This window comes from Hakea prostrata, chromosome 7 (genome assembly GCF_041222555.1).
Source record: "Hakea prostrata isolate BN-2017 chromosome 7, UWA_Hpros_2, whole genome shotgun sequence".
NCBI classification, from domain to species: domain Eukaryota; kingdom Viridiplantae; phylum Streptophyta; class Magnoliopsida; order Proteales; family Proteaceae; genus Hakea; species Hakea prostrata.
In genome coordinates, this window is record NC_142606.1 from 3,730,862 (window position 1) to 3,744,667 (window position 13,806).

A 13,806-nucleotide genomic window follows, 5' to 3' on the forward strand; every position below is an offset into this window, starting at 1 on the left:
AGAAGAAGAGAAATACCGAGTCGGTTTTTTGGTTTGAGAAGATGAGGAGTTATACGGCCATTATACGAGTAAAATGGTTTTAATCCTAATATTTTTTATAACAGGGGGTTATGTGTTTATTAAACATAAAATGGGACGTAAATGAAATAAGACTTGTGTTTTAAGGTGGCGCTGCAATTTGCTCAAAAAATCGGAGTAGCACGTTAGCACAAAAATCGGAATTGCACATTTTCGAAAAAGCTACCTGGTTCGAAAAGAAATTTAGGTTAAAATCGGAATAGCACGCTAGCACAAAAGAGGCACGAATTTAAAACATGAGAAGGCACAAATGCCCAATCAACGGAGAGAAACTCATCCGTGTCATATCGAACGGCCTCTGTGTTACCTCAAAACCCTTCATAACCGCTAATATGATTTTCGAAACCGTTTTCTGCTTTCACCTCTAATCGTACTCGACTACTTGTGCTTCTCTTTGTCTGAGTTCACCCTCGCAAGAGTAGCAGAGACAAACATGGGCGGGAAGCGAGGTCGAACACAGCGTAAGCACTTCAAGAAATCCAGAGAGAACGTTTGGAACGACGATAGATCCGATAAGCCTTCCACGGGGAACACCAGTTGGGAACCTTTTGCTACTAAGAACCTTGATTTCGAAGAGTACTACAAGGTTTAACCCTTCACGTCAATCCCTTTTTCCAACCTTTTTCAGAACTCAATCCACTCCCACATTTCTTAGAAAAAAAATGACGGAGAGAAAGAGCTTAAAATGTTTCTAAAGATGTACCGTTTGTTTGTTGTTCCCCCCTCATTGCAGGTACAAGGAATTGTGTCACAAGAAGAATGGGATGTGTTCATGGAGACTCTTAGGAAGCCACTACCGGCTTCTTTCAGAATTAATTCCAGGTAAAATTATTGGTGGAATATATTTAATTTGATTTTCAGAGGAAAATCAGACTTTTCTTTTTTGTAGTTTAAATATTCATGAGATGTATTAAAGTACCAAGGGTGGGCATTGAGTTTTAATTAAAGTAAAGATTGCCAATCTAATTTGAATGATCCTAATGCATTGGGGGGATGGATTCTAGTCCATTTAGAATTCCAATTACTACCATTTTTCTCAGACCTCAGTAGTCTTAAAGATGGGATAGAAAAACTGTCTTATTATCGTTGTGATCTCAACCTGGGATGGACAATAAGCTCCAGAAGAAACTCCAGTTGGTGAAGTAGAAATGGCTACGAGCTAAGGTTAGTGGCTTAAGGGTTACGTTTGGTGGTCAAGATGAATATTGGAGATGGAATTGTCTTCTAAATTTTGAGCAATGAAGTGGAATTTTTTTGTTACTGAAAAACAGCGACAACATTCAAGTAGTTTACCAGTCTATGTAATTTATATTTCTTTTTTATTAGTATCATTGTCTTTTTGGGGATGCAGTGGCCAGTTTTTCAAGGACATCCGGTTGCAGTTAGAGAATGATTTTATGAAATCTTTTGAGGCTGAGGTTTGTCAATGCCATTATGTTTGCTTTGATTCACTAATGGTTGGTTTTTCTACCAGACTACTACTATTAGATATTCACTTCCCCTTGTCCTTTTTTCTGTTTATCTTCACTCTTTGCAGGCTCCTGATGGTGAATCAGAGCCCATTCGACCATTGCCCTGGTATCCGGAAAATCTTGCCTGGCATTCAAATTTCTCCCGCATGCAGTTAAGGAAGAACCAAACCCTTGAGAGGTAAATGATTACTGAACTTGTGATTTGAATGCTTCTGTGGATTCGTACCATAAAAAGCTAATGGGGGGGGGGGGGGTTTGTGTTCAAGACAAAATAGTTGACAGTGGGCAGGTTTTGCTGATTCATATCTTGTCAACACGAATATAATGCAAAGTGATTCACGCTGGTCACAGTATCTTGATACTCATAGTAAGAAACTCTTACTAAAACACAACTTGCAATGATATATGTAATAAGTGTTTGTGTTGGGTTAGCATGACCCAATTCAAAATAACACAAAAGTGCTGGAACGAGGGGGCAAATCCTAATAGGAGGTTGTTAAACAGGTTAGCTGGGAGCCTGGGTCTGAGAGCAGCCATTTAATATGAGATGCTGTAGGCTAGAATCAACTATAATCCACCTTTTTGGGACCATATGAAAGTGATACTTGCATGCAGTGCTACCACTTTATTGTGTTAATTTCAGATTTAGCAGTTTCAACAAGAAATCTGGCCTGCTTCCACTAGGCTGTTCCATGTCAAATGAAATTTAATATGATCTGGAAAAAGGAAATTCTAGAAGATTTAAAGGGTTGTTTTTTGTGTTTATAGTAAAATTGTTAGTATTGCTAAGATTCCACCTTTAGAATGGAACAACTGTATTGGCTTAATTTTAAGTGCATGCTAAATAGTCGTGCTCCCATCTGTTGGCTTTTTCTTTATTTTGCACCCTGAAAAGTAAATGCCGTTGAGCAATGGTAGTTGGTAGAAGGCTGAGTTTGCCAGGACAAATGGCTAGGCCCAAATCTTGTAAGCGGCCATTTTCTGCAAAACAGTGATATCCGTCCGAAATTCACTCCTCCAATTGACGGTTTAAGTAGGAGCAGCACTGGGTAATGGCCATCTTATGATGTGGTCTACCAGTTAGAATGTCAAGTTCTTAGGGAAGAAGCTAATAACATATCTTGACGCCCATTACATTTTCTGGCATTTGTGTCACTATATTAATATGATTCCTGGTTATAGTTGCTGACCTTTCTTGCAATTTGTTTTGGCATATATGAGTACAATTTCCACACAAACAGAGTTCCGCCCGGGGGGGGGGGGGTGCAGTTTTCCTGGGTCTGATATGTAGTGCTGTCTGATTTTAAAATTTAAGTCTGAATTTCAATAAAATGGTCATAAGATCAGATGTGCTTTATTGGATAAAAAATTCGAGCAACTGATACAAAAAACTTGCATAAACAGTTTTAGATTAAAGGTTGGTAATTTCTCCTGGGAAGTTCTTCCTATCTTATTCGTTGGAAGACTGCCCTCTTAGGTTTTCTCCCTGTCTTAATTATTCTCTCCCTTTTGAAGAGTTATCAATCTCTTATCCTAAAATATTCTAAGTTGACGATATCCATCCTCTGATGCAATTGGGCATTTATACTAAAATTACTTTTTCCATTTTTTCCTTGCTATATGTGACTCAGCTCATCTTCTCAAATCAGCTATAATCAAAAGCATGCTTGCCACTAGTCCTGGGCAATGCATTCCACTCACCCGAACCCCCCCCCCCCCCCCCCCAAAAAAAAAAAAAAAAAAAAAAAGGAGAAAAAAAATCCTAGAGTCTCTTGTCTCTTACAAAATTCTTGTTCTGAATAGAATCACCCGTCCATACTGAAGCATTCAAAGGCTCATTGAAAGTCCTCTGTTACTTTCCCATGCCACATCTAGCTTACTCATAGGTTATCATTTGTCAGAGCTATTCCTAAGTCACCTTAGCTTTTGTTCATTCCTTATTTTTCTAATGTTATTCATATAATCATATCAACATCCCAAATAAGCTGCACTAAGTGTGTGCAAGTAACTGTTGCACACACTGGTTCCCCCCCCCCCTTCCCTGTTTGAATTATCTTGCATTTACCTTTAAACATAAATATTCAGTTCCACAGTTTTGTAATTAGATAAATGCCTTATTTTAGACCTTCAAAATTTTGCTGGTCTCAATTACATAAGTGGTGGAGCTTTTATCTCGCCCGGGGAGTTTGGAGTTGGATTCTTGTGGCTTAATTTTGTATAGGCTATTATATTCCACCTATTCCATTAATTAAGGTGACATCCTTCAGTTCCTTGACTAATGTTTTTCAGGATTTTTTTGTGGTATTTATTTAATGAATCTCAGGTTCCATGAGTTCTTAAAGCAAGAAAATGAAATTGGAAACATCACAAGACAAGAAGCTGTCAGCATGGTAAATCGTGCCATTTTGTTATAAAATTTCTGTAGAAGGTATTTTTGTTTTTGCCTTATTATAGATACGCCAATGATAAAATAATCATTCATTTCCCATTACAGGTACCTCCACTGTTTCTGGATGTGCATCCCCAGCATTTTGTTCTTGACAGTAAGCTACTTCTCATGCAGTTAATTCTATATGTTGTGGTCACAGAGAACATTAAGATTGATTGTGAACAGAAAATCATTTGTGATATCATAGTATCATTATTTCTTTAATTGATTTTTGAGTTCGTCCTTGAAATTTCAGTGAAGAGATCCTATGAGGTTGCTGATATACCTCTTTTATTGTCAATATCTTTCAAGGAAAATTTCAACTGTTTGCCTCTAACTGGACCCTGTGGTTCTATACAGTGTGTGCAGCTCCTGGTTCAAAAACATTCCAATTACTTGAGATTATACACCAATCAACAGAACCTGGATTGCTACCCGACGGAATGGTTCTTTTTATTCTCTTCTTCCTCTTTTGCATGGTTTTTTTTTAGCACCTCCTGCATTAAATCTAGTCCTAAAAACCATTATGCTTTTTGTTACTCAAACATTTAATGGCTGCTGTATGCATTGTTGGTATAGTTCGGATTGGTCAATCCAGTCCATTCTTAAATGGAATTTGTCAGGACTGGTTTGATCCCTGACTCTAACCTGGCTTAATATTTTGGTTTTCTAAGCTACAAGATTATATGGCTTTGATTGATTACACTTTGTGGTTGATTGTTTGTTTCTTGCTTGTTCAAGGTTATCGCAAATGATGCTGACACCCAAAGATGTAATCTTCTCATCCATCAGACAAAAAGAATGTGCAGTGCTAACTTGATGGTTACAAACCATGAGGCTCAACACTTCCCTGGTTGCCATTTAAACAAAACTTCCTCTGACATTCCTGAAACAGAGAGTTTCAAGGATCCAATGATTAGTCAACTCTTATTTGACAGCGTCTTATGTGATGTTCCCTGCAGTGGGGATGGCACCCTTCGCAAGGCTCCTGATATTTGGAGGAAGTGGTTGTTACTTTTCCCTAACAGCCTGCCTAGTTCCTGTGGCGTTATGACTGATATATGAATTTTTTTATTCAGGAATGCTGGACTGGGCAATGGGGTCCATCGCCTACAAGTGCAGATAGCCATGCGTGGTAAAGATTATAATGGATCGGATGTTATTGTAATTCTTTTGTTAGGATGATTTTTTTGGTTTTCCATTATTGACATTTTGTGTTCATTGCAAGTCTTTGATGGTTAGATCTGCTAATTTATTGTTTCCTGTTTTCAAGTTTGTGTAATATTATATCAAGTGATGATATCATTTTTGTTATGTCATATAAGGTCTGAAACTTTTGGCTAGTTGTTGATAATTAGGCATGCATGATGTATCAGGGGCTCTCTATCCTTAACATCCAATAATCAAAGGAGGAATATAGGCTACACTAGGAACTTTAATGTATCCAATATTGACAAAAAAAAGGAAAAAAGGAAATAAAGAGAGAGAGCCTCTTGTCTTCTTGTGACCAGAAATAGAATATCATTCACAGTGTATAGTCTTCGTCATCAGATTATGTATATTTCCTTTTTAAGTTGTATGAGTCACATAAAGGAGAGCATCAACAATGCTTCTCTTGGATGAACTTAAGCTTGTATTTTACTTAAACTTAGTTCTTCAATGAAACTCGGAGACTCCACTAAATTGTCTTCTCAGTCCTGCAATAATTTTATGTTGCACATTGCAGGTATACAATTGCTTAAAGTTGGTGGAAGAATGGTTTACTCAACCTGCTCAATGAATCCAGTTGAGAATGAAGCAGTGGTTGCTGAGGTAACATAGTAAGAGAACCCTGGGAAGTGCAAACCTCAAGCTTGGTGCATTAAATTTTGTTAATGAAACTTAAGAGGATATAAGTCATGTAACTGAGCTGAAAATGTAAATTCACGAAAGTCTGATGGCAAACAAGAGAGATGGAAAGAAAAATATTGCATGAAAAGAGAGAGGGGGGGGGGGAGAATCTGGCAGCAGATATACTGTGCAATTACTACTTCCATCAATGAAACCGATCAATTTGTTGAAACTGATGTCCATTACACCCTGGGAGGTTACCATCTCCTCTCTTCCTCTATTGAATGACAATAAAGTAGAACCATCCTACACAAATGCATTAAAATAAAGATTAAACATGAACCCCCTGAGTTACCCCCTAATCAGTGCTGAAAGAGTTTATTGGATTACTCCTTAAAATTCCTCTGATCCAAAACAGAGCCTACAAACTCCTCTCCTCTAAGAATAATTGACACATTAACTCCAAAACCCAGAAAAGCTCCTTGATATTCTGCTTTCTTCTCTTTCCCCATCTGATCTGATTGTTAAGGTGGATTTTCCAAATTTTCCCTGACCAGATACAAGAAGAAAGTGCAAGCAGAGAAAAAATGAAGAATTCAGAAGAAGGGGCCTAAGCTGCATGTGTGAGGAAGAAGATTGAAGAAGAAAATGAGAATAGTTGGTGAGGTTTGGGATCAGGGGGCGTTTTGGTCTTTCTAAAAAATATAACTTGCTTACGTCATCACGTCATCACTTAACCAAATTTTATTAACAGCAGGGTGTCTTAGTGATATAGTTTGACTCAATAGGGTTCTCACGTCTGGGTAAATGATGGTGTGGCATGAATTTTTTATGGTAACTCAGGTGGTGGCACTGAAAATTTCCCTATGAACTCCTATTGAAGCAGATTCCTAGTTTGGGCTGCATTCACTTTGGTCTAGGTTTCCAGATTAAATTACGTTATACAGCCATCAGAGGCAACTGCATCATAGAATTTTACCCAGAAGAAGATGTTCCTATGCCTGAGCTACCAACCACAACCATTAACAAACACTTCACCCCAATCCATCTACTGCTGCATAAAAAAATCCTTAACACTGGCTTAACCCTTCTGCTTCAAGTGCTTTTTCATCTCCTCTTTGAAGTATTACCTTCTTTCCATCACTGAAATAGTGAATAGTTTATTCCAGGGTTTCAAAGTTTCCTCATGTTCTCTGTATCAACACAAGGAGTATTAATATTTGTTTTATACTTATCCTAAGAGTACTTTATCAAAAAAATGGAAATGGATGCTAGTGTCTTTATGACAAGATTAATTCCGTACCTATATAGCTTCTGTTGCGCATGACAAAGCTGGATGCTAGTGTCTTTATGACAAGATTAATTCCGTACCTACATAGCTTCTGCTGTGCATGACTAAACTATGTTAGTAAATTTTCTTTCTCCTCATATTGTTTCTGCTGGAGAAGCACCATATTTTGAAAGTTATTTCCTATTTTCATGTGAATTTTTCTCCATGTTCTTTTTCTTCCAGATTCTCCGTAGGTGTGGAGAATCAGTTGAACTTCTAGATGTCTCGACTGAGCTCCCTCAACTGGTTCGGCGGCCTGGTCTTAAGAAATGGAAGGTTAGTTTTCTAATTTGAGTATGGGTTCCTAATATTCCAGATTTGTCAGCAATTCTAAGTATTTGGTGTTTTGACCTTTATGGATTTGTCTATGTCCTTAATTTCATTCTTATTTTAGTGTTGAATTGAATTTTTGGATTGCATAAATTCTTGATTTGTCTAGGACCTTTATATATTTATCATTTAGATAAGGATAGAATGCTGTGATTGATTCCATGATTGGCTGTTGTTACTCAATTTGGCTATTCATTATAACAGGGTTGAGGCTTCTGTTGTTGATCTGTGTGGGATCGTACTTTTTTGGATTTTGATTTGTTGCGGTTCAAAACATGGCGTGCAATGTAGGGCAAGGAGATTACCCAAAGAAGTCACATTTGGGATGCACATGAACTTTTTATATGATGGTTTTGGCTTAGTAAATGAGTAGATTTACCTTAAGAAGTTCCCCATCTAATTTTTAGTAAGCTGTTACATAGCATAGACTAAGAAAAAAATTACACAATTTCATATAGTCAGGTATATGCATGAAATTGAAAATGATAGAATACAAATAATGAGAGCATAAATCCATAATGAATAATGCATCAGTTAATCTTTTTGGTAATCTTATTGAATCAGGTAAAATCTTCAGCAATGGTGTATCAAAAGGGAATTTTTTTTTTGGGAGGGGGGGGGGGGGGGCGCAATTAAAGTGATGTTTCCATTACTCCAGTATATTTTGATCCAATAAACTTCCTTAATATGTGCCTTGTCAGGTAAATGCCTAGCCTGGGCAGCTTGACACTGATCTGATAGGCCATCAGGTGTAGAAATAAAAAGGAGTACAAAACCCAAGTCTAGAAGAATCAAACTTGTGTTTTCATCTTAGTTTCTTTACTTCTGTGATTTTCTTTTAGAATGAGTTACTGTCCTTTCATTTTGAGTTGTAACTGGATTAGTATCAAAAGGTTTCTGTTAGCCCTAGAGATTGGTGTAATCAATCCCTCTTTTTGCCACTTTTTTTGTAATACAAGCTTTCCACTTTAGCAATTCTTGTGTAGATTCACAGGGGCTGCTAGATGTTGATCCTTCAGGCACTGTTTGTTTGCTGAATTTGAAGTTGGGTGGGAAAAAGTTTGAAAAAGTTAACTTTTCCATGAAATCCCAAAGTGTGCCTTGTTTGGTTCACTGGGCATGCTAACTCTCTTACTCCATCCATTTTCAAAGTCCACCAAATAGGTGGGATTTTGTGAAAAAGTGTAAAAAACTACAAAAGTTGGACCCACATTTGAAACTTTTCCATAAAATCCTTTCATTTCCTTTCCTGTTCCCCCACCCCATTTTTCCCACCCCACCTCTACAAACAAACGTGCCTCAGGAAATTTTAGGGCTGAATTCTTTCTTTATTAGCTTTATTATTTTCTTCTACCAATTTTATGTGACTGTTCAGGAGCATTCTAGTGATGAAAGTGTTTACTAGAGATAAGAGTGTAGATATCTTAAGCTCTTATATGATAGCTTATTTTTGTGTTATTTTTTCTGATCTGATCTGAAACATGCAATTCTGCTTTTGGTTTTATGGCTACTTCTGTTCCCAAGTTTCCTTTTCTATTAATTGGTTCTGGTAGAAGCTCACCCTTATCAACATCTTCCATTGCCCCTTCATTTCGATGCTTTATTTTCTTTGAGATTCTTATCCAACAGAATTCATATTCCGTCAGAGAAATCTCTGGTCTGATTTGGCTTGTCAAGTCTAAGCTTTCTAGAAAATTTGGTGGAAGTTTCATCTGATTTCTCCTTGAGGTCTTGGACCAAGGACTTCCAAGTTACATCTTGATTTCTCCTTGAATTCCTATGTTCTTTTTTTCGGGCTTTGTTCAGATCTGTTTGGATTTCCATTTGTACTGCCATTAAATTGACCTCACATTCTTTACTTGCTTCAGATTGCTTTCCACATTGTTGATTGTGAGACTTTTTTTGGAAGTTATGTGTTTCTTTCTTTTCCCCCTTTTTCATCCCTCTTTTTGCACCCTTGTTAGAGGTATTTTGCTCCTAACCCAGGCAAATTCTATCCTTTTTTTAAGATCTGGGATCCTCTACTTAACAGCAATCTTTTCCTTTCATCGTCTAGGTGGCAAAGTATTTTTAGAAGCTATAGTCAACCAGTCAACTTTATTGTTTAAGGTGCGTAGATCTAAAGGTACAAAAGGGACAAGAGGATGAAAATGGGGGAAAAGAAGTAGTCAGGGGAAATGATGAGAAAGGGAGGAAATTGAGAGATTAGTGAACCATATGTAGGCTTCTTGATTGAAACTTGGAAAATATAATAAAAACTATCGTATCAGGGTCGAAAAACATTGAAATTGGGTCTAGATCTGTACTTTTAAGAGTGCATGCATGTCTAATCTCAAGCCACTTCGACTAATTTTTTTTTATTTTAAGCATTCCATTTTCTATATGTAAAATTTTTGACTCACTTTCACATGCATCTGCCTGGCAGGTTAAAGATAGGGGCATCTGGTTAGTTTCCTATAAAGATGTTCCAAGATACCGAAGATCAGCAATTGTTCAAAGCATGTTTCCTTCAGGTCGTGACTCTGATGCAGGAGATGCTTTATCTAATGAATTGCAAGATGTGGAACCACATGAGGACCTTGATATGGGAAATTCACCTAGCTCTGGAAAGAGACTAAAAAATGGCAGTGATATAGATTGTGGAGAGGGAATGGGGCAATTGGAAAATATTGTTCCAACTGTTATTTCGGATGATGAAGTTTGTAGTCTCCCTTTAGAACGTTGTATGAGAATAGTGCCTCATGATCAGAACACTGGAGCCTTTTTCATTGCTGTATTTCACAAGTGTTCTCCCTTGAAAGGTAATACTTTCCCATTTTTGTTGTTTTGTGTGTGTGTGTTTTGGGGATAAGGACCCACCTGAATCTTATCTGTTGTCCTGTGTTAAAATTAACTGATCATTCATTCATAAACATCGGTGGCAAAAATAGAAGTTTTATGTCGATACTCATAATCTTTTAGTGTAATAAATCTTAATAAAAATCAGTACCGGTAAACACCTGAAACTTGAGGGTCACTCAGATACATTGAAGATTTGCTTTGTATGTTGATGGCATGGACAGTGACCCTAAGCATGTGAACAGATGCAGAATTTCCTATCTGATGGGTGCTCTTGATCCCTGCAAATCCCTGTGTAAGGCTAAGGAAGATGGACCTTTAAGAGATGTTGCATAAGATTTGCATATGATGCTCATAATTATTTGGTCAGATATTTTAAATGGACCAACATATGGGATGGGCTTTTAACACACTGCACGCTAACTGCTGTGCTAGGCTCTTTGGGGAATTTGAAACATCAGTTTTCTATACACTTAAATTACCTGCTGGACTTCATTTGTTGTATACTTGATTTCATCGTCTTTCATCAAGAAGCATATATCTGGCTCCTCAGGTTTAGTATTCATTTCTTTATAAGACTGTTTAACCATATCTGCACCTGTTATTCTTTTGCAGTAAATTTGGAGGATAAGGGGCAATTAACTTCTGGGGACATGGAGTTACCGAAGAAGGTAGCAGATAAGTTAATTGAAGAGACAGATGAGTTGGAGATTAATCCATCAAGCGTTGGAGGTCCTCTGAATTCTGAAGTAGCTTCTGATGCTGATTTACCTGAAAAACAACCAGAGGAATGTGCTTTGGAATCTGATCCTGCGGAGATGCCTCAGGAGAAGGAACCTGAGGAATTCCATGACCATGGGGATGGAGAGTCTAACCTTGAATGTTCTAAAAATATGAAGCGAAAATTACAAATTCAAGGAAAATGGAGAGGAGTGGACCCTGTTGTTTTTTTCAGGGATGAAACCATTATCAGTAGCATAAAAGCATTCTATGGTATTAATGAGTCATTTCCTCTTGATGGTCACCTTGTGGCAAGAAATCTTGATACTCACCATGTGAAAAGAATTTATTATATATCAAAATCAGTTCAGGATGTTCTCAAGCTGAATTTCGAAGTTGGACAACGTCTTAAGATAGCATCTGTTGGCCTCAAGACATTTGTAAGTTTCTTCTCCATTCAACTTCAATTTGTTGATTCTTTTATCTCTATGTTTAAGTGCAATAAGATCAGTATAAGAACAACCAATCGCACCCATTAATAAGAGAATAACCTGAAAATATTGATAGCTAATTTATGCATTTAAATAATGCAATTACTAGCCAGTATCAATGTTCAATTAACGTTATCTGCATAAAATTCATAGTCAATGGTTAAACTCACTTGATGACCTATATGGGGCTGGGATTTGTGACAGGAGTAGCCAAATGGATTGTGGGATGTAATCCTAATTCCCAACCACAGTAGACTAATTTGAATAATAGTACCTCGCCCACTTTTTTAGACAATAAGTTTTTAGATGTCTCCAAATGCTTCAATGGCGCATGTTGGTTGATGTGATTTCTTGAGATGTTTACACTCCTTTTCCTCCTGACCTGAGACACTCTTGTATTCTTTCCTCTATTTTTTTGTCTCTTCTCCTACTGCCTGTTTGTTTCAATGCCACCGCCCTACCAATTGAGCCAACGGGAGAAAACATTGACACTGTCGGGCTGCTTGTGCTAACCTGCACTTTGATGTATTAAAAGGTTCTATACTATCTCACTAACTTGACCTGTTGCTCACAACCCCTTGTCCACCCACTAACCCAAAAGAACAAGTTTAACACATTCTTGGACAAGGCTTCAGATCCTCCATTTGTCGTGAGATCCAATGATCTGAGACATTAACTTTAGTTAGCTTTATATAGCACTTGTTTTTAATTCATGAAAACTAGGTTAATTGACCACTACTTGAAAGAAGTGCTGAGATTAATATAAGCTTGGATTATGTTCATGGGGAGGAGGGCAATATGATGGGGTTTTGAAAAGATGTTCCCTGACATAGCATTCATAGGGATCTCAACCTGGATTGTCTAAGCAGGTAACAATTACTTCATGTTGCTATTGACTTGATTTATTAACAGATCTACGTCTTGGAATTATCTGTTGTCATTTACATTTCAGGAGTGTACCTGGCTTGTGTAAGCAGATAATGGTTATTTCATTTAGCTATTGACTTTTTGATTTATTAAGAGATGTATATCTTAGAATTATGTGTTGCTATTTCCATTGCAGGAGCGTCAAACTTCAAGAGAAGGTCAATCTACTGAATGTTCTTTTCGGATATCTTCAGAAGGGTTGCCTTTGCTCCTTCCATATATCACCAAACAGATTTTATCCATATCCTTGGTCGACTTAAAGCACCTATTACAGTACAAAACAATCAAGTTTGCAGATTTTGTTGATGCTGAGTTTGGTGACAAAGCATCCAATCTCAAGTTGGGCTGTTGCATTTTTGTGCTGAGAAAAGGTTTTACTTGCAATATTGGTGTCTGTTATTGTTATCAAGATACATTATGTATAGTATTTTAATATTTTCAGCTAATTATTTTTGGTTGCAGAAAGTGAAAGTGCTTCTGATCCTATTCAAGTGGATGCCACAACAATAGCCATTGGTTGCTGGAAAGGCAAGTCCAATATATCTGTGATGGTGTCTGCAGTAGACTGCCAGCAGCTGCTTCAAAAGCTCTCTTTCCAATCGGAGAACGAAAGGGGCTCTTCGGCACAGGAAAACAAGCACCCAAGCTCAGAGGTGAATGGAAGGGGACCTACTGATGATGTTGATGTGAACCAAGAACCTGGAACAATTGAGTGACTCCCAATTTGTTGAGCCAATTTTGACATTCGCTCACCATATCTATCAATATTACTCAAGAGGCTTGTGTCTCAAGAATTTGAAGCTATGGGGGAGACATCGACAGTCAACAGTATTGGGATTTTGAAGTGTAATGTATGCTTGGTTAACAAGCTTCCGATTCTTCCTGGCAGCAGATCAATTAACATTTGTTTCAAATTCAAGGTGGTTCCTGTCAGTCTCTCCTAGTATTTAACCAGGCGATGCTCTAACTGGATTTCGTACTGGCTGTATCTTTTTATCTCTGTATCGCCTTAATGATTTGCACTAATTACTTCGGTCTCACTGAGCTACCTTCAGTTTTTGGGTACTCTGGTAGTGAACTGTCTGTTAAGGTAAAAGGATTGCTTGACACTGCCCTGTTAATGAAAGACGGTTCACTTTTACTAAAATCACATGATGAGTCTAGTTAAAGCTGATAGCTATACTGGAAAACCACAGGTTACCTGATTAACGAGTTGCAAATTCTACTACTTTCCCTGGGGATCTCATGAAGGCCGAACGCAAGTCTACTTCGAACATTAGATGCTGATGTTCAAAAGTTGATTTCTTATCCCTCTAATTCCTCTTTTGGTGTTTGAAATCTATCTTTGGTGCAGGTTATCTC

The 13,806-nt window shown here is 37.5% G+C and overlaps 1 protein-coding gene across 1 annotated transcript; it reads left to right on the forward strand.

Moving 5' to 3' along the window:
- The first annotated feature begins 316 nt into the window (after positions 1 to 316).
- Positions 317 to 13,345, forward strand: LOC149009057 (uncharacterized). The gene is made up of 15 exons (XM_089160586.1): positions 317 to 664; positions 812 to 900; positions 1,430 to 1,496; positions 1,616 to 1,728; positions 3,874 to 3,940; positions 4,045 to 4,093; positions 4,339 to 4,424; positions 4,720 to 4,985; positions 5,058 to 5,113; positions 5,705 to 5,790; positions 7,322 to 7,414; positions 9,894 to 10,269; positions 10,922 to 11,466; positions 12,581 to 12,815; positions 12,907 to 13,345. The coding sequence occupies exons 1-15, from the start codon at positions 512 to 514 to the stop codon at positions 13,158 to 13,160; spliced, it is 2,535 nt and encodes an 844-aa protein (XP_089016712.1). The 5' UTR covers positions 317 to 511; the 3' UTR covers positions 13,161 to 13,345.
- The last annotated feature ends 461 nt before the right edge of the window (positions 13,346 to 13,806 follow it).

Bases quoted from the DNA above. Each gene is read 5' to 3' on its own strand.
- LOC149009057 (XM_089160586.1), top strand. From the start codon at position 512: ATGGGCGGGAAGCGAGGTCGAACACAGCGTAAGCACTTCAAGAAATCC. The intron at 1,729-3,873 runs GTAAATGATTAC...AATGAATCTCAG, and splicing joins AAGAACCAAACCCTTGAGAG to GTTCCATGAGTTCTTAAAGC. The intron at 11,467-12,580 runs GTAAGTTTCTTC...TTTCCATTGCAG, and splicing joins CTGTTGGCCTCAAGACATTT to GAGCGTCAAACTTCAAGAGA.